Raw genomic sequence first — 20581 nt, forward strand, 5'->3', positions numbered from 1 at the left:
ATTCACAGTGCAGGACCACCTACCCTGATTTATGCAGTGTGAAGGAGACTCTGGGAAGTTGATCTACATAAAGATTTGGTATAGTTATAATAAGTGGAGCTATTTAAAACTTGGGTATAATTTAAAGGGTCTGTGCACTTGTAAAAAAAAAAAAAAAAAAAAAAACCTCCCGACCTTTGCAGCCAAAAAGTAAATGCAGCACATAGGGAGTACATGACAGCTAGCCACAGATCCCACTTCCTTTGCCCTCAACTCATCATTGGTGCACAATTCTATTGAGAGGTCCCGGATAGTAAACATTCCCACTGATCCGGGACTCTAATGATGTGCCTCAATGGCAAGATGGAATGGGGAAGCTTTGGCACAACCAGGAAGCCTCAAACAAGGTCCAATCAGAATGTCCCTGGCAGAATGAGGGCACTCTGCTTTTTGGCAGAGCTGGGGGCACCCCCCCCCCCCCCCACCCAGCTGCATGCACCCTCCAGCATTCAAAGTTTTACAGATAATGCTCCTCTCTCTGCAGCAGCTGCAGGTCCATCCTCGAGGCCACTGCCCTTTGTGACATCCGATTTTCCTAATAGGAATCAAGCAGCCTCCTGCCAGCTGTAGTTGGGGCTTTGCATCACAGCTGCTATTGATCTGCACACAATCTGCGGCTTGGCACCTTGCCTGTTAGATTTCTCACATAAACAAGGCTGCTGCGAATGGTCAAGGCAGTGCTTGCTCTTAGAGAATCAGAGAGTAAAAGCCTTCCAAAGCTGAACACTCAACAGACAAATTTCCATGGAAAAATCACTGACGTCTGTGTACCCCAGTTATGTGCTACTGCGAGGCCTTTCCTGCTGCTTGGTAAATAGCAGAAATGTGGCTAATAATAGAGTTCTGGAACAGCTAGAGGGCTTCAATCTCTGTGCAGTTATTCCTACACTGTGCTGGAGCTGGCCTCCGCTGTTCTCCTGACCTGTCAGTGCAAAAGGTAACCGAGTTCCCAAGTCCATTAATCTGAGAATGTGAGGAATAAATTGATCATCCATTTATCTCATGTATAAAGAAAGAATAAAATGCTGGATTAAAAAAAAAAAGAAAAAGAAAAGTAAACTAAATATGTGCAGCATGCTATGACAGCACTGGGTGTCTGACAGGCCAATAGTCAAGCACCAATGCAGTCATGTGGGAAGAAGGAGAGCAAGTCATATGATCTCCCATATCCAGAAGTACTTGGTACGGTGGTAGAATGATGCGGAGAGCAAATCATATAATCTCCCATATCTAGAAGTACTTGGTATGGTGGTAGAATGGAGCAGAGAGCAAGTCATATGCGCCCTCCCGTATCCAGAAATACTTGGTATGGTGGTAGAATGATGGGGAAGAGCAAGTCATATGATCTCCCATATCCAGAAGTACTTGGTATGGTGGTAGAACAGAGCAGCTGGGGAGTGAAGGGAATTTAAGGTATAAGGTGTTGGTAGGGCGGCCATTAAAGTGCACTTGCTGCTTTGCTACTGTATATACATTCTTTTTATTATTATACAGGATTTATATAGCACCAACAGTTTATGCAGCACAGCGGTGACTAAACAGTATAGAAAGCTGACTAGGTGAGAAAGGGGTCCATTATCCAGTTTCGTGGCGCCCATAAGCACATCAGCAATGTGGTTAACCTGCTAGGATTCTAGTGAGACGTCCAAGGTTAGCAAACAATCCTACATACATTCCTATTGGTCCATCACTATAAAAAGGCTGCCGCAGTGACCAGCAGGAATTGGAAAGATGCAGCAATGGGCGGGCATGCCTTGGTACTACTTGAAAAGGCAGAAACTGCAGAGCAGAGGGACAGCTTTAGGTGCTGAACCACTAAATGGGCTCCTGCACACAGGGCTGGCTGGATCCCCTTAATTCCTCAGCCCTGGCAGCCCAGGTGTATGGCTGTGTACTTCTGTACTGCTGGGTACTCCGGTTTTTATTCGACACGCCAAAGACATGCTGGGCAGGCCAACTGATTCTTATTGGATTCCATAGAATGTGTGTATGAATGTGAGTTAGGAACATTAGATTGTAAGCTCCTTGAGGGCAGTGAATGAACAGTATGTAAAGCACTGCATAAATTGTCAGCACACTATATAAATACAGTATAACTAATACCAGCACTATATAATAGCTGTAATGATCATCATAATAATATTAATAATAATAAAAAAATAATAATAATAACAGGCATCCAAAAAGCACTGTCCCTAAAATGGCGAGATGTGAATGCAGCCTGCATACACTGTCATTGTGTTGGCGTGTTCCAATGTTGATTTTTGTGCTTTTAGTTCGGACTGTTGTGTTCTTGAACTCATCATGAAGTAACACATTCTGCGGCAATACAACCAACACAACACACAAAGACAAAAAACACTCCAAGACGAGTCACATAACACGTAAGAGGGGATTCCCTGAATGGCAACGAAGCTCATTCTGATGCTAGGCCTCAATCAATACCGCTAAACACAAGTCGATGTGCGTTTTCCTACCTTCACACCCTCGTTGTAGCTGTCCGCGGGGCTGTTCAGCCCGGCCAGGTTACTGACGTGGCTGGGGGCGCCCGGCCGGGGGGGCTTCTTTGGTGGAGCAGAGTGATCTGAACAGACAACAAAATAACGTTATGTGGGGGGGCTATGTCAGATGAGTGACTTATTTGCAATACATTTGTATTTAATTTTTTTTCTGTGGGACCGTAACTTTTACAGAGGTTTGTAACTCAGCCGCTCAGCGATGGAGGTCGAGTGACGTTTCAGGTTACTGATCAGTTCGCCAACAACTACTGCTCTGCTTTCACTTCTATGACTTGGCTACAAAATTGCTGAGAGCGAACGATAGGTAGCAGAGCAAACCAACGCTGTAGCATAGTTAAAACCCCAGCAGGGACAAATTGCACTTAAGTGATGAACTGGCGAACTTGCTGCAAATCACTGCCATTGGTGACTGGCAGCAGCAGTTAAAGTGACACTAAATGATATCCTTGTTCTCTAAATAAAAATAGCCCATACACATCCACTACTTAAAGGATAAGTTCACCTTTTGTAACGTGTTACACCGAAATTCAGGGTGTAACATGGAACATGGCCGTGCGGGGCTCCGCCCTGCCGCCTGGGTCCCTCATTCACAGAGTTCTGTGAATTGAAATCTACAAGGTCTGGCAGCCTTTACAGCTGTCGGCTTGTAGTTCTCAATGAACTACCATGGCACTGTTGAGCACTGTGGTAGTACATTATTAATTCTTGCTAAGGCCAAACAGCTTGCAAGAACCATACGGCCAAACAACTTACACAAAGAGCTTGCAAGAGCCCGTATGGCCAAGCAGCTAACACACAGAGCTTCCAAGAGCCAGTACTGCCAAGCCGCTTACAGAGCCCATGGGGCAAAACAGCTTACACACAGGTTAGCAAGAGCCCGTAGGGCCAAACAGCTTACACACAGAGCCTGCAAAAGCCATGGGGCCAAACAGCTTACACACAGAGCTTGCAAGAGCCCGTAGGGCCAAACAGCTTACACACAGAGCTTGCAAGAGCCAGTACAGCCAATCCGCTTACACACAGAGCCTGCAAGAGCCTGTAGGGCCAAACCGCTTACAAACAGAGCGTGCAAGAGCCAGTACAGTCTAACAGTTTACACACAGAGCTTGCAAGAGCCAGTGGGCCAAACACTTTACACAGAAAGCTTTCAAGAGCTTGTAGGGCCAAACAGCTTACACAAAGCTTGCAAGAGCCCATAGGGCCAAACAGCTTACACACAGTGCTTAAAGAGCCCATAAGGCCTAACAGCTTACACACAGAGCTTGCAAGAGCCAGTATGGCCAAACCATTATACAGAAAGCTTGCAAGAGCTTGTAAGGCCAAACCGCTTACACACAGAACTTGCAGGAGGCCTGTACGGCCAAACCGCTTGCACACAGAGCTTGCAAGAGCCAGTACGGCCAATCCGCTTACACACAGAACTTGAAAGAGTGCGTAGGGCCAAATAGCTTACACACAGAGCCTGCAAGAACCCATGACACCAAACAGCTTACAAACACAGAGCCTGCAAGATCCGTAAGGCCAAACAGCTTACACACAGAGCTTGCAAGAGCCAGTATGGCCAATCCGCTTACACACAGAGCCTGCAGGAGCCCGTACGGCCAAACCACTTACCCACAGAGCTTGCAAGAACCAGTACGGCCAAACCACTTACCCACAGAGCTTGCAAGAACCAGTACGGCCAAACCGCTTACACACAGAGCTTGCAAGAGCCCGTACCCACCAAACAGCTTACACACAAAGCTTGCAAGAGTGCGTAGGGCCAAGTAGCTTACACACAGAACCTGCAAAAGCCCTGCATAGCATCCATGATCTGCTGATCATAGGTGCAATGCTTTACAGGCTCTCAATAAAAAAAAATATTAAATGCACATTTTTTTTTACCTGCAAAAAGATGTGCATTTATTAAATTTTTTTTTAAAAGGTGAACTTATCCTTTAATGTCCCTTTAATCTAATTTTCAACATTCTGTTTTTCTGGCACCTTATAAATTTCTCTGCAAGCTTCAAATCTCTCACTTCTGTTCCTCACAGGGTGTCCCCAGGCCAAAAAAGTGAAGGGAAATCTTACCAGACACAAAAGGGGAGGGGGGGGGGGGGGAGAGCTCTAAACTTTTTCCACTCCACCCAAAACGAAAGAAAAAAAAAAAATCGTCTGCAGTTGTGGTTTACTGAAGTTAATGAACTTGACAGCTTCTACACAAACTAAAAATACAAAATCAGACTCTAAGCACAGCTACATTTTATGAAACATCAAACAAAAACAGAAAAAATAAATAAATCACTCCTTCCCCCCCAAAAAAAAATAAATAAATAAAAAATCATCTTTCCTGTAAAGAGGGTCAATTGCTTTGGTTATAAAAAATGAAGTAGCCCTTGAAAAAAAACAAAAAACAAAAATGTGGTAAGTGCCATAAAAGGGGATTGAAGAGTATTTTTCTCAAATGTGACAGGTCCCCTTTAAAGAAACAAATATTAGATGGTACTGGCAACATTCGCAAGACAGCTGCATAGCATGACCCGTTCTGCTCACCTTGTTTCCCAACAGGCTGATAAATGTGCTGGTTCCCGGCCTGCAAAGACAAGGAGACAGAGAGTTTCCATCAGGGTTCTGGAGCCGACAGTAATGTGCGTAGACAAACTCTGCTTTATGTTGCAACAGCAAACCTCACGCCAAAACCCCAGTGAGATATTAAACGGCACACATTGCGAGTTATGATGTTTACCCATTTTTCTTTTTTTTTCATATACATTTTTAGGGCTGTGGAAATTAAAGATGAATTCCTCGATTAATTTTTTTGATCGATCAAAATTCCTTTGATCGGTACTCACCTCTCCGCCAGCTTCCGGGTCTTCAGGGAGTTCTGTCGGAGATCCGGTGACGTCACGGACATTGACGTCACTGGACTCCTCCCCCCTTCCTCACTTGCCTCCGTCTGCTAACGAAGGGAAGGGAGGAGTCCGGTGACGGCGAAGTTCTGATTGAACGTAACGCGTACGGAGGAGGAGCTACGCATGACGTCACCTGCTGCTGCCCTACAGAACTAACACAATTGTCAGCTTTACATGCTGTGTTTTTATCATCTTTATGCGAGTAGTTTGTGTTTGAACACAAATATGAAATCTGATAGTTAAGCGGTGAGCACTTAGATCTTTTCTTTCTACCCATGACCTGGCGTCCTTGCTGAGATCTAAGGAGATGTGAGAGAAGTTTATGGTCCGTGTTAACCCTTTTGATACCCGCTTGCATGACCACCTGTTTGCACAGGGGTCCATGCCATAAGGTGAGAGCGATTAGTTAGAACGGAGGTGGAGGGATTGTCACGCTACTATGGAAAAAAATTGACTTACGTCAGTGCTACAGTTTGAATTTAAAACGTATTTGTGTGAACTGTGAAGTTAAGTCATGGATTGTGGAAACTAACTAGTGTCGGGTGATTGTATATAGCGTATACCACATTTACCACCGACTAATGCAGAGTTGCAATGCAAGGAGATCAGATAAAAGTAGTTGGATCTGTATGTGCGTTATAATTAATTGAAATGAGTCGATTAATCGATTTGAAAAGAAATCTATTAATAAAACACAAAAATTTTAATCAGTAACAGCCCTATACATTTTACAAACTTGCTGTTAAAGAATATAATAAAATGTTATGGGAAAAAAAAATACTAAAAATGTTATATCAGGTACATCAAAAAGTTTTAAAATCGGACCTCCGGCTTTGTCTTCACTCTTCCACATCCTGTCCTGAAATGGCTTTCACTGCACGCTTGCTGGGGGAATTCAACAAAGCCATTTCAACGTTTTCTGGCCGTAGTCAACTTAAATACTACCGGCGCTTAATTTGCGCCAGTGTTGGTACCATTATCGACACGGGTGATAAATTCGGGTAGCTCTAACTACCGGCACTTTAAGAACCACAGATTCATAAAGAACTACCGCCAGTTTTTGGATTAGGAAACATTAAGGTCATTAAGACCAACTCTGAGCTGGGGGTGCAGGGTGGGATAAGTCTGTGCTGGGAAGCGGTTATGAACCTGTCAGGGAATTTCCCCCGCCGGAGGCCAAATGTAAACACAGCGGCCAGAGATAGTAGCGATGTCATTACCAAATATGAAAATGCCCATATTAAGGAAATGACTTGTCACTGGGTGGGCGGAGCCTGATGGGGAACCGAGAGGCTAGACCCCTATTAAAGCGGAACTGAAGTTCTACTGTAAGAAACAGCGAGCAGGCTTTTATTGCAGAAGAGATGTGTATGGTCACTTCTGCAATAAAATGCCCCTACCTGCCTGCTCACCGTCTTCTCTGGTGCTGTAAACTGAGCTGCACATGCGCAGCTCATCTTACAGCGCTGGGTCAGTCTCTGCTGGGATGACTGCCTTCTGCACATGTGCAGATCAGCTTACAGTGCTGGGACAGTCCCAGGGCTGGGATCACTGCCTTCTGCTCATGCGCAGCTTATTTTACAGCACTGGGACAGTCTCAGTGCTGGGATGACTGCCTTCTCTACATGCGCAGCTAAGCTTACAGCGCTGGGACAGTCTCAGTGCTGGGATGACTGCCTTCTCTACATGCGCAGCTAAGCTTACAGCGCTGGGACAGTCTCAGTGCTGGGATCACTGCCTTCTGCACATGTGCAGATCAGCTTACAGCGCTGGGACAGTCCCAGTGCTGGGATGACTGCCTTCTGCACATGCGCAGCTAAGCTTACAGTGCTGGGACAGTCTCAGTGCTGGGATCACTGCCTTCTGCACATGTGCAGATCAGCTTACAGCGCTGGGACAGTCCCAGTGCTGGGATGACTGCCTTCTGCACGTGCGCAGCTAAGCTTACAGTGCTGGGACAGTCTCAGTGCTGGTATGACTGCCTTCTGCACATGTGCAGATCAGCTTACAGCGCTGGGACAGTCCCAGTGCTGGGATGACTGCCTTCTGCACATGCGCAGCTTATTTTACAGAGCTGGGACAGTCTCAGTACTGCGATGACTGCCTTCTGCACATGCGCAGCTAAGCTTACAGCTCTGGGACAGTCTTCTGCAGGAGTGACATCATTCCCTCCCAGCCAATGTAGAGGCCTGAAGACCGGTGTCCGCCTATCGATTAGTGTCCGGCCCGTACTGCGCAGGCGCAGCGCTTGCGCAGTACGGAGGACAAGGAGACTCCGAAAGTCTCCGAAGAAGAACGGCGCCTGCGCAGTCCAGGTTGAAGCCCCACCATCCAAGTGGACATACAGTTGCTCATAGTAACAGGGTCCCTCGCAGCCTCGATTCACTCTGCTATTTTATTTTCTAACTCTATGTCCATTTGGATGGTGGGGCTTGAACCTGGACTCACTGCGCAGGCGCCGTTGATCTTCGGCCTCTCCTTGTCCCTGTACTGCGCAAGCGCAGTACAGGGCGGACCCTATGTGATGGGGGACACTATCTGATACATAACCGGAACTCAGAAGAAGATGCAAGGGCAGGACTGTTAGGCGAGTATTAAAGTGGTTGTAAACCCTCACATATACCCAGTGAGGTGTCTGGCCTCAGGTGATAAACAGAAATGAAACAAATCATTCTCTATATACGTTGTACCTGTTTATCTGTAGTCTTCTCTCTACAACCATTTCAAGTCCAGTTTTTATTTAAAGCTTGTCTGATCTTTCAGCAAACAGGGGGCAGAGAGTTGAAATTACACTCTGCAGAGCTCCAGGATAGCTCTGAGAGCTAATTGGTGGGAAGGGACCCCCCCTCCCTTCACACAGCAACAGAGATGAGGCTGTCAATCACAGGCTGTGTGCTGGAGATCCCTCCCTTGTCACCTTTTTAACCTTTTTGTGTCAGGAAAACTTGTCAGAAGTGACTCATGCCGATAACAGAGAAACGAAGCAGCAGACAGAAATGACACTTAGGGGTTGATTTGCTAAAAATGGAGCAGTCAAAATCTGGTGCAGTTGTGTATGGCAGCCAATCAGCTTCTAACTTCAGCTTGTTCAATAGGAATGAGCTCAGGCATGTTTGCATGGTCCATGTGCTGAGCCCGCCAGAAACTCAGCCCAGCGCTAATCACAGGCAGTGAGGCATTGTCCCGATGTGCGGCTGCAGAGATCAGGCAACATCTCACTGCCTGTGATTAGCTCAGAGCCGACTTCCTGGCGGGCTCAGAACATGGACCGTGCAAACAAGCCTGAGCTCATCCCTATTGTTCAATTAAGTTTTGACAAAAAAAAAAAAGAAAAAAGAAAAAAAAAAAGAAAACTGGAAGCTGATTGGTTTCTATGCAGAGCTGTACCAGATTTTGTACTCTCCAGTTTTTTAGCCCTTGGACTAGATCTGAATTACTCACTTTCACCAACCCTCTGTCCCTTCTCTCTTTTTGGCAAACAATTTACGCTGTGATTTAGGCCAAATTAGAAATTTCGTCTGGCGTCTACGGAATTTTGGGCATTTGATATAAAGAAAGGTTGCAAAAGCATAGCACAGCTATCCTGGATAAATACGAAAAAAGGATTTCCAAATCACCAGCTTAGTGCTCTGGAATGAGACAAGTACACACTCCAGCTGCCTATGGGAGTACTGCTTGTAACTGGCAGCCTTGAAATGCCTCATGGGAATTGTAGTTCTGCAACAGCTGGAGGGCTGTCAGTTTGAGACCCCTGATATAGAGGGATATGGTTAGTTCATATTTCATGTCCGAGGTTTACAACCACTTCAAAACTTTGGTCCCGCTTGAAGTCTGCTTTACATTTCATTGACAGCGCACAGCAATGGACGGATTCAAAAGCCGCTATTGGACTAAATTGTGGCTATGGATCGCTGCTGTGGGCTGTCAATCAACAAGGCAGACCTAATAGGTCTCCACCCATCCCTAGTACAAAACTCCCCAGCCATGTGCTTGTCAGTGTGGATAAGGGGTGCAACGGATCGTCACCGATCCGTGATCCGAACGGGTCACCCCGCTCGGATCGGCACACGCCGCGATCCGCGGTCACGGCCTTAGGAAAGGCCGCGGCTTCGGCCTAGCTCCGAAGCGATGGCCATCTTTCTACACCCAGGCCATTTACAATCACTTGTAAACAAACCGGCGTCATGTCACGATGCCGGTTCCTCTCTCCCCTCTCTGTCCTGATCTGTACAGTGGAGGGGGAGAGATCGGATGGATGCAGCGCTGTGGGCTGCATCTGTAGTGCCCACAGCGCTGCTCTTTGACAGCCTACCCTGCCAATACTCTTACATACCCTGCCAATACCCAGCCATGCTCTGCAATACCCAGCCATGTTTAGCCATACCCAGCCATGTTTAGCCTTACCCAGCCATGCTCAGCCAATATTACAGTGGGGGAGATTGTGGATATTATAGTGGGGACTATATGGTGGTGGAATTTTCACAGGTTTTTACAAATTCAATTATTATTTGCTGATCCGAAAAATTATCCGATCCGTGACTGATCCGAGGAACGACCCAATCCGTGAGTTTTTTGATCCGTTGCACCCCTAGTGTGGATGCATGCAGGGGTTGGGGAGAGAGGGAGCACACTGAGGAAGGTTCCTGTACCTTGAATGAATGGGGCTCAAACACCAGCACTTTTGGTGCTGTGCCTTGACAGAATTCTTAAGGGTGTCTAAGAAAACGAATTCTCTCCTGTGTGTTTATTCACATCTTAATGTGCGCCAGCTGGTGGGAATGAGCCCTTGGACTAGGATCTGAGTTACTCACTTTCATCAATGCTCTGTCCCTTCTCTCTCTCTGGCAAACAATTGAAGCTGCGATTTAGGCCAAATTTAACATTTCGGCTGGCACGTAGGGAATTTTGGGCATTTGATATAAAAGAGGGTTGCAAAAAGCATGGCACAGCTATCCTGGATTCATATGAAAGAAGGATTTCCAAGTCAGCAGGTCAGAGGCGCAAACACAGCTGCAAAGATTTGTTATACAAGAATGATCGGCAATTAGCGGAGTGTAAGGCATGTCTTTCTGCACTGTGATGTGTGAAGTGTTCCTAGGGTCACAATGACACTAATGTTTCACAGACGCCAAATTGTGCCCATTATGGTACCCATTGGCCCCCTTTATGTGAAATGGCTTAAACCATAATCATGTCAAACATGGACATACAGCAGCAACAGAAACAGAGGTTGCAGATGAAAGATCAGCAGCCATGCTTTCAATTAGGTCAGTGGTGTGCGCTGAGATAAAACGGCACGCATCTCTCTGCCTGTCATTGATTTTTATATACTGTATTTATTGGCATATAACACGCACCTTTTCACCCTGAAAACCAGGTGCAAATAGCGTGTGCGTGTTATATGCCAATACTGCAATTTGGAGGGCATTGCTCAAACTGCATTGATGGGCATTGATCAAGCTGCATTGATGGGCAATTGTGAGGCTGCAGATGGCATTGATCAAGCTGCATTGATGGGCAATTTTGAGGCTGCAGATGGGCATTGATCAAGCTGCATTGATGGGCAATTGTGAGGCTGCAGATGGGCATTGATCAAGCTGCATTGATGGGCAATTGTGACGCTGCAGATGGGCATTTATCAGCAATTGTGAGGCTGCAGATGGGCATTTATCGGCAATTGGGAGGCTGCAGATGGGCATTGATCAGCAATTGTGAGGCTGCAGATGGCATTGATAAGGCTGTATTGATGGGAAATTGTGAGGCTGCAGATGGGCAATTTTGAGACTGCAGATGGGCATTGATGGGCAATTGTTTGGCTGCAGATGGCACTGATCAGGCTGAAGATGGGCAATGGTGAGGCTGCATTAATGGACACTGACCCTTATTTTGCTTCAAAGTTCTTTATTTAAAATGTAAGGTTTTTTTCCAGAAACTTCCCTCCTAAAACGAAGGTGTGCATTATACACCTGTGCATGTTACACAACGATAAATACGGTACTAACTGCATTAAACACTTGTCACTTCCAAGGAGCATAAACGTAGCAGTCTGCATAGATAGATAGATTTTGGGATATATGTGTCTGTGTGAATGAGGCCTATAGGCTCATCACTGAAGAGTGATACCCTTTCAGATCGCTCTTCAGAGAGCGTTTCACAGGCGGTGTGAGGAGGCATTGTTTCGCACGATTCTTGCACTAGTGTGCTGCACCTGCATGCATTGCACGCTGCTGTGGGGAGCTTGCAGAGCAGCCCCCATTCATCCATTCATAAGAATTGGTCACATACGTCGGAGGTACTATGCCAGCCAAAATCAACAGGGTGCATAATTTTTGTTGCAGCATGCATACAACTCCCACCCACTGCCTCTGCAGCTAAAGGCTTAGCGGATGAGGCAATAAAAAAAGCAGCTCAACTGTGGTGTTTTACCACCCCCTTCAACCACTAGATAAGATGACAGTGAAATTGCGAAACTCTGAAATCTACACCCGCCCCCCCCCCCTTCACCCCAGCATAAAATACTCCAGCCGCAGCTATCTTGTCCCTGCCACAGCCAAAGAAAATTTGGCTAACAGAGAAAGTAGTGTCCTTATACTAGTGGTTACGACTAATGCCTTATAGGCTGAAACGCGTCAACTGATTTAATCAGCGTTTGTTCACTGTGGCTATTGAATAAAATAAAGACATTTTAAGAGCAACAACTGGAGTGCGGATCGTTTTTTCCTACAGTGTCCTCATACTGGCTGTGCTGCCTGGCAAAGGAATACGAATCGCAAAAGTGGCCAGACAGCATTAGTAATTCTTTGCCAGATAGGACATTTGCCGGTATGCTTTGAGTTGAGCTGTAAACGGGTCCCTCCTCAATCATTATTAGGTCTTCAGTAATGGGCATTACCATTATTCTTGCCCTTCCTTAGAAACGAGGATTAAGCTTTAAAAAACAGAGCGAAATGCGGCCCCAGCAGTGCTTTATCCACCAGTGCGGTGACCCCTCCAGCTGCCTCCATTCTATCCGGTGTTTATATTTGAGGGCGGCTGTTCTTCACCCTCGACGCTAAGAAGTATAAAGTGCGATCCAGTAAAAAAAAAATAAAAGAAAAATTTGCTTTGGCTGCGGCAGTGACAAGATCTCTGTGGCTGGAGTATTTTATGATGGGACGAGGGGAGGGGAGGGGAGGGAGGGGGGGGACGGGACATGTTGGAATTTTCGCTGTCATCTAATCTAAACCTCAGACTCATCCAAAGTTCCCTTTCATGGTCTTCCAACCACAGGCATTCAACAGAGAGGTCTCCCTCGTCCGCGCTCCGTCTCGGGAATCGGGAGGTCGAGGATTTCACGGGACAGGAATGGAATCTGGAGAGCAGGGAAATATTTGTCTGTCGCTATGCTCCGAAGGCAACAAGCTTTTATGTGACTTGCTCCATTTTACCATCTTCAGGGATAGGCTCTGCGACTATAGAGGCCTAAAACGGTGCGCAACCGCCAAGTGACCGCGCAGAGCGAGAAGTCACACTACTCTAAGGTCATCGACTCCTGTCCTTTCCTCAAATACAACGTTCTACCGCTGTAGAAAATTGAAAAAAAAGAAACTAGTGCCTAAGAAAATCATAGGCTGTTGCATGACCTTTGGAAAATGCTGATTGTCTGGCCGCTTTGGCCTCAATACTTGTCAAACCAAAGAAGCAGATCATGTGCTATGACTTCACTGGCTAAGACAACAAACAACAATGGGGTAGCCCCAATAAGTCACACATCTAGATGTCCTGGAGTGATGGATAGAGTGGGAAACCTCAGCCTGGACTCCAACCAGGCCACATACAACGCGTTTCACTCCCCCCCCCCCCCCCCAGAGCTTAGTCACGCTGCTCTATCCATCACTCCAAGACATCTAGATGTGCAACTTATAGGGGCTACACCATTGTTCTTTGAGGTTCTACCGAAGGTATGTAGTGAATACTAGAGTGCTGATGGGGGATGGGACCTGCCCTCCTTCCTGTAGAGCAGGGGTAGGTAACCTGGGGCTTTCCAGCTGTTGCAGAACTACAAGTCCCACCATGCTTCTGGGAGTAATTGTAACTGCCAGCCTTGCAATGCCTCATGGGAAATGTAGCTCCACAACAGCTGAAGGGCCCCAGGTTACCTACCCCTGCTCTACAGGAAGCAGAGCGGTTTCCTTCCCCTGTCAGCACTCACTACATAACCCCTCACCACCGAGCCTGAGCAGTACACACGCATTTCATAGGTTACAGTAAGACAACAAACAGCCAGGCAAGAATAATTTTCAGGAGGAGGTCAGCAATGACTGCTTGTTTTCTCTTAGTACAAGCAGTAAAGAAGGTGGATTGTAATGTACTACAGTACCACAGCACACCGTAAAGCAGGTCAGTCGGCAAGTTGTGTCGGGGTATCATTAAGAATGAATGGCACTGCTTTGCACCAACACATGTACATGTAATCATTCACAGAGGATGCACGTTGTATTGCGGCAATGTGCATTTTACCACAACACAAAAGTGGTGCCATTCTGCTTTTATTTTTACCTACAGGTAAGCTTATAATAAAGCTTACTTGTAGGTAAAAGGACCATCTCCTAAACGTGCACCGTTTAGGGGAATATCCTAGCCAGCAGTAGCCAGTGACATCACTGGTGCATATGCCCTGAAGGAACGTACCCATGCTGTTCCTTCAGAGCTTTGTGCGACGGCCGAGGCTCCTGCGCACACAGGTGGGAGTGACGTCATGGCGGCTCGGCCAGTCTGCAAACTCGGAAGGAAGACCGGATGAAGGTAGAGGCCTCCACAGCAGGGGCAGGGTGTCGCTGGAGGGCTTCATCTTAAGGGAAGTCTTTCATAAGGTGCTAGTATGCATTATGATAGTGCCTTGCAACCCATGTAATACGTTTCCGCACATTGTAACGCCACAGTGTGCACAGGCCCTTAGATGGAGGCTGAAATAAATCCCAATGCTAGAACCAATGGAATCTGAGAATAGCAGAACAAACTGCCTCCAAACTATATACAAATACCTTTAAAACCACACAACATAACTTCATTGTACATAACTGGTATCCTTACTACTGGCCAACGCCTGTTAATCATGCATAAAGTAAAAGGGTAACTCCACTTTCATAGGATGAAAAAAAAATAGCAACATTAAATACTACTATACCGTATACAATTTCAACACAACTCAGATTATAATTGAATGTTATTAAAAGTGACCTTTCCTTTTTCAATCTGTAGCCGCTATAATTTTCTGTAAAATGAAATGCAATATGGCAACCTGGAGGCATTCTGTACCCAGATGGTGTATAAACCCGACCCCCCGGAAATGTAATTTCCTGTTTGTGCAATTGGCTCACTGACATTCCCAGAAATCTGCGCCAAGACACAAATCTGATTTTGGGCATCCCCTGCAACAAACTTTTTTTTGGTGAGATACTCCCAAAGGGAAATCATGTCTAAAAGGCATGCAGACCCTGCAGTTTTCCTCTCATTAGAGCCCTGCAACAGCTGAATAAGAAGTATAAAATCATCCCCATTAGATTCAATCTGCACATGGGCACAAAATGCTAATTCTTCAGAACAAAAAAGGTAGGAATCAGATAAAAAAAAAGTTTATTAAAATCCTTTTAAGGTACATAGATCATCTAGAGGGGAATGTGGAGTTACTTTAATGCCCCGTACACACGATCAGACAGTCCGACAACAAAATCCATCATATTTTTCCCGACGGATGTTGGCTCAAACTTGTCTTGCATACACACGGTCACACAAAGTTGGTCGGAAATTCCGCACGTCAAGAAGGCGACGACGTACAACACGTAGGACAAGCTGAGAAAAGTTCAATAGCCAGTGCGGCTCTTCTGCTTGATTCTGAGCATGCGTGGAACTTTGTGCATCGGAACTGTCTACACACGAATGGATTTTGTTATCTGAAAATTTTAGATCTAGCTCTCAAACTTTGTGCGTCGGAAATTCCGATGGAAAAAGTTCGATGGAGCCCACGCACGGTCGGAATTTCCGACAACAAGCTCCGATCACACATTTTCCGTCGGAAAACCGACCGTGTGTACAGGGCATTAGACTGTCACATTGGGGCAGGGGCGTGTTAGCGGTAAAGCGGGCTAGCTTTATCGGCGCTTTTCGTCACCTGCAAAGAAGAAAGGGTTAAAAGTGCCTGTGTTGCTTTGCAGGCGCTTCAGTAGTGCTGCCCATTCATTTCAATGGGTAGGGCATTTTGGGAGTGGCGTATACACCGCTCCCAAACTGCCCCAAAGATGCTGCTTGCAGGACCTTTTTTTTCCCATCCCGCAAGCGCGCCGCCCCAGTGTGAAAGCACTCGGAGGCACGAGAGGCACTTTTCAGGTGCCATTTTTAGCGATAAAACGCCTGAAAAGCACCTCAGTGTGAAAGGGGTCTTAAAATCATCCAAGAAATTGTGCAGCTCACCACCCCGATTATCATAAAGGACAACTTTACTTTGGTTGTTTTTGCTTTAATAAACTGCTCCCCAACCAGAGTGCTGCTCACCAACTGCTATACCTACCTTTGGCCCGATATATCAATCTTTGCTATGTGACCCCCATTTTGGAGCTGCACAGCCTTTTCTATGAAAACGGGGCTTTGTACTGTGGATCTGTTCCACAACTCCCATCATTCCTATAATCCGAGCGACTGCTTGAACCCAACAGGAGTCTGTCTTTTCCATAGGAATAAATGGGAGCTACAGTGAGCAGGAGCAGTACAAAGTGGTCATTTTTTAAAGAAAAGCTTTGCGAATCCAAGAAGAGTCACACAGTGAAGATTGCTGAATCAGGGTTGACTAAAGAAAAAAAAAAAAAAAAAAGAAATTGTCATTTAAAGCGTATGTAAAGCGAATTTATTTTTTATTTTTTGATGGGGTGTTGGAAGAGTTAAACCCATTTCATTGTTGTCTGTGTCCCCCCACTTGGGAAATTCAGCCCCACGATTGGTCCTGGTGATCATCAGTGAAGTTAAGGAAAAAAAAAACACAATTTTGTTAAGGGAACAGTGACAATAAACCTTGGACATATGTCACTGGAAGCGTTCAGACTCTAACGGGGCATTTATTTATTATTACAGGTATTTTAAATAGCGCCAGCAATGTACGTAGCACTTTACATATATATTGTACATTCACATCAGCCCTTAACCCTTTTAACGTTCTGCTCCACCGTTTGGTAGACTTAGTTAAAAAAACAAAACAAAAAAAAACTAGTAGTGTGTACTAGACTTAGAACGTCAAAGGGTTAAGAAGCTTACAATCTAATGTCCATCTAATTTCCTGTTGCATCTCCCAGACAGGAAGTAAAGGGGAATCTCCAGGGGGACAGACCGTGAGGAATAAACAAACAGACGGGCGTTTTAACAGATTCCCTACTCCAGCCAAAACAAAACAAAAAATAAAAGAAATTTAAAAAAAGGTCCAATACACACAAAACCCCAGTTTTAGGTGGATGATAACACCACTCATCTATGTTTTAAATCTATTGAGGAGGACTCAGGGGCATCTTTTATGGCTATAACAAATAGGTTTTCATTATTCTTTTAGTTTACTTTGGATTACGGACAAGGTAGCAGGAGGAGTGAGACTCTGTGTCTAGGGAGTACAGAGCCAGGAAAGCTATCAGAAAGATCTAACAGCTGGAACCCTTGAAGCAGAAGTAAAAATTTCAGCTTCCCCTGGAACTTCTGTGATATTGTGCAATTGTGCATGGCATATCTGCACATTATGTCACACCTATCTTGAAAGGTGCCCCCCCCCCCTCCTCCATCAATGCAACATGTGAACTTCCCTCCCGTCACTTCCATCCTCTCCCTGTCTTCTTCTGTGTCCGGAGTCCTATGTCATCTTGATTGGCCAGGCGGACATGAAGCAAAAACAAAAGAAAAAAAAAAAACGCGCTTGATTCCTAAAAGTCTTAAACAATATAACCCTGATGCCGTCATGTATGACGAAACATGTAGGGTGGGGCAGGAACACACGTCACTCTGCACATGCACCAACCAGCCGCAATGTGCTACTGGGAAAGACAAGAGATCGCTTTGATTTGTATGTCTGCTTATGCTATGGAAATTGTAAGTGTAACTCTTTTAATAGACATGCTGGTAGGTTAATTGGATCCTGTTTAAATTGTCCCTAGTATGTATGAATGCGAGTTAGGGACCTTAGATTGCAAGCTCCTTGAGGGTAGGGACTGATGTGAATGTACAATGTATATGTAAAGCGCTGCGTAAATTGACGGCGCTATACAAGTACCTGAAATAAATAAAAAAATTAAAATAAATAAACCAAGTTGTTTTAAATCGATTCACACTATGGAGAGCGGTTTTAATTTTTTTATGTGAATGTTGATATATATGGAGCCACAGTGTTTAGCGTATGCAGTCACAGGTTCAGACGCACATTGCTCTGCTGTATCGAAGTGAGTGAACCAGAGCTCATGTAAAGCTAGCATACAAATGCTTTTATGACTTATCTTTAACCACTTAAGGACCGGCCCACATACATATACTGAGGCAGGGTGGCCCTAAGTGCAAAATCACATGGGGGAGGGGTTTGAACGCTTATTTATACACAATGGCACAATAAAATTTAGCCTTGTAGCAACAGTGTCTCCAGTTCACATCTCATTCAGGTCACTCTCTGCATGGAGTTTGCACGTCCTCCCTGTGTTTGTACGGGTTTCCTCTGGTACTCTGCTTTCTCTCCACATTCCAAAGATATGTTGGTAGGTTAGTTGGCCCTAGAATGTGTATGTGTATTTGTATGTTTGTGTGCGAGATGGTGTCTTTAGATCGTAAGCTCAATGAGAATAGGGACTGGTGGTAGTAAGGCACGGTGTAAATTGACGACGCTATACACATGCCTATAATAATATTGAATTAAAATTTGCTACAAAGTGTACTGCAAATACCAAATACAGCTTTTGAAGCTTAAAGTGGAAGTAAACCCATCAATTTAAACAGTTAAAAAAAAAAAAAAAGGCATGCCAGGGCTTTGCTCTCAGCCAAACTATCAAACCATCCAATGGCTGGTGTCATAACGATTCACATGTGCAGCACCATAGCAGTTGAAGATTAAACAGAGGCAAAGATGGCAGCTTCCTTGGCTGAAAACGATAGGGGAGTTTACTTCCACTTTAAGAAACCTCAAAGAAATGTAATATGTTGCAGCTTACCAGCCCTTAGATGTGGTAGCTGCGTTAGTTTTCTTTTGTCGCCTGTAGGCTTGGTCCGTAATTGGGCAGGTGGTTGCTGGAACCACCCACAGCCAAAGAGCGCTGTTCCTTTACAGACGTGCGGGGCTGCGTTCATTCTTAATGACACCACCATGCATCTAAACATGCAGTGCGTTTGCAGGTGTGGGGATTTGCATGATGCAAAACCGCCATTTGATTTTCATGCAACTGCAGTTTTGAAAAAGCTGCAGGGACCTTTTTTCTGGGTTTTCCAGCAGGTACAGCAGCCGCTGTGTCTGCGCAAAACATGAGCCACAGCAAATCGCATAAGTGTGAACCTAGCGTTACTCAAAAGCACTTCCTGTCCTAGGCTGGCTACATTCAATTCTACTGTATCTGTGGAGGGAGCAACGTTGTCACCCTAGACTGCACTTCCAATTTGGATAACAAAACACATCCCAGTCTCCTCATTTCGATTACATTAGGGGAGCCAGGGAAAAATAGCAGTTTACAGAGGAGAGTTTAGAAGTCAGACGACGTTGTCACAAGGACACTGCACTGGTAATATCAACAGGTATTTTACATAATTAAAGACATTGTACTTGGCTTACATCAGGGGTGTCAAACTGGCGGCCCTCCAGCTGTTACGAAACTACAAGTCCCATCATGCCTCTGCCTGTGGGAGTCATGCTTGTAACTGCCAGCCTTGCAATGCCTCATGGGACTTGTAGTTTGGGAACAGCTGGAGGGCCACCAGTTGAGACCCCTGGCTTACATAGTTTGGATGTAAAAAAGACACAGGTCCATCTAGTTCAAACTTAAAAAAAAGGAAACTAATGCAGCCATCAGAGCAGCAAAATAACATGGTGGCAACCTAAGAAATATGTTGGGCGGTGAAAGCGTAGGCGGATCAGAACCTGCCTGGGCTGGGCTCGAAAGGGGGCTATAGAGATGGTACTCGTGTTAAATGTGGTACACGAGAATATCTGGGGCATGTAGTCCTTTCAGGGTGCTTCATAAAGCATATGATAAAGGCAGCAATGAGATGAGCAGTGGGAGGGTACCCAACGTATGTACCGGAGTTTATTAATAGAAGAGTATCCAGAAGCTGACACCTCCACAGTTCAAAGGAAACGCAAAGACAACACCCAAGAAACCACTAACACTACGAGCGAAAAACCATGAGAAAAAGTTGCACTAACATGCTGCAAGCTGTAGTCCCATCACTGACAGGAACACTGACATGTCCACAAAAGGGACCCAGATAATAAATCTCTCAATTCACTGGAGCCAAAGATGTGAATCAGGTCAGTTATTCATTCCAACACGGACAGATTTTGTTTTTCTGCAAGCAATAAATACGTGACAATGGGGAATCAGGTAGCAGGTTAATAAAGCGGACCTTAAAGACCCATATCCCCCCCCCCCTAAAGTAATGGGAATCCCATAAATGTTACCTTTGGTTGTAAAATGGAAATATTCATAGTGCCTTCTATGTGACCCATTTGTTGGCACAGGTCATATGGTTTGTACAGATCAATTTTTGGGGAACACTTGCGGCCGGGTGTCAAATTATTAAGCGTCAGTACCCAAAGATTCCCTGGCACAGGGCATGCCACCAATGCCAAAGCACTGCTCACATACTGGGGATTTTTCAGCACCGTCATTGGTCTTTACTGAAAAGGGGTGGATATTTACATTGTGATCTGTCATTATAGGTTTAAACATATTAAAGCGGAGTTCCACCCAAAAATTGAACTTCCGCTTTTTTGGTTCCTCCCCCCTTCCAGTGTCATATTTGGCACCTTTCAGGGGGGAGGGGGGGGGGGGGGAGGAGATACCTGTCTAATACAAGTATTTTGCTCCCACTTCCGGGCATTGATACCCGACCCACCCGTGGGTATCTACGCCTTTTCCAGCGCCTTCTCCG

General features: G+C 45.5%; 1 protein-coding gene across 23 annotated transcripts in view; it reads right to left on the reverse strand.

Moving 5' to 3' along the window:
* PTK2 (protein tyrosine kinase 2) overlaps positions 1-20581 on the reverse strand; it is a 549666-nt gene that overhangs the window by 23635 nt on the left and 505450 nt on the right. For all 23 annotated transcript variants that reach the window (XM_077493396.1, XM_077493389.1, XM_077493392.1 and 20 more), the window contains 2 exons: positions 5091-5130; positions 2517-2623 (listed from right to left, as the gene is read on the reverse strand). In XM_077493396.1, the coding sequence (XP_077349522.1) occupies positions 2517-2623; positions 5091-5130 (147 nt within the window). The remainder of the gene's footprint in view (positions 1-2516; positions 2624-5090; positions 5131-20581) is intronic.

This window comes from Lithobates pipiens, unplaced genomic scaffold, assembly GCF_037356315.1.
Source record: "Lithobates pipiens isolate NorthernLeopardFrog02 unplaced genomic scaffold, aLitPip1_a1.2 Scaffold_19, whole genome shotgun sequence".
In the NCBI taxonomy this organism is placed as follows: Eukaryota; Metazoa; Chordata; class Amphibia; order Anura; family Ranidae; genus Lithobates; species Lithobates pipiens.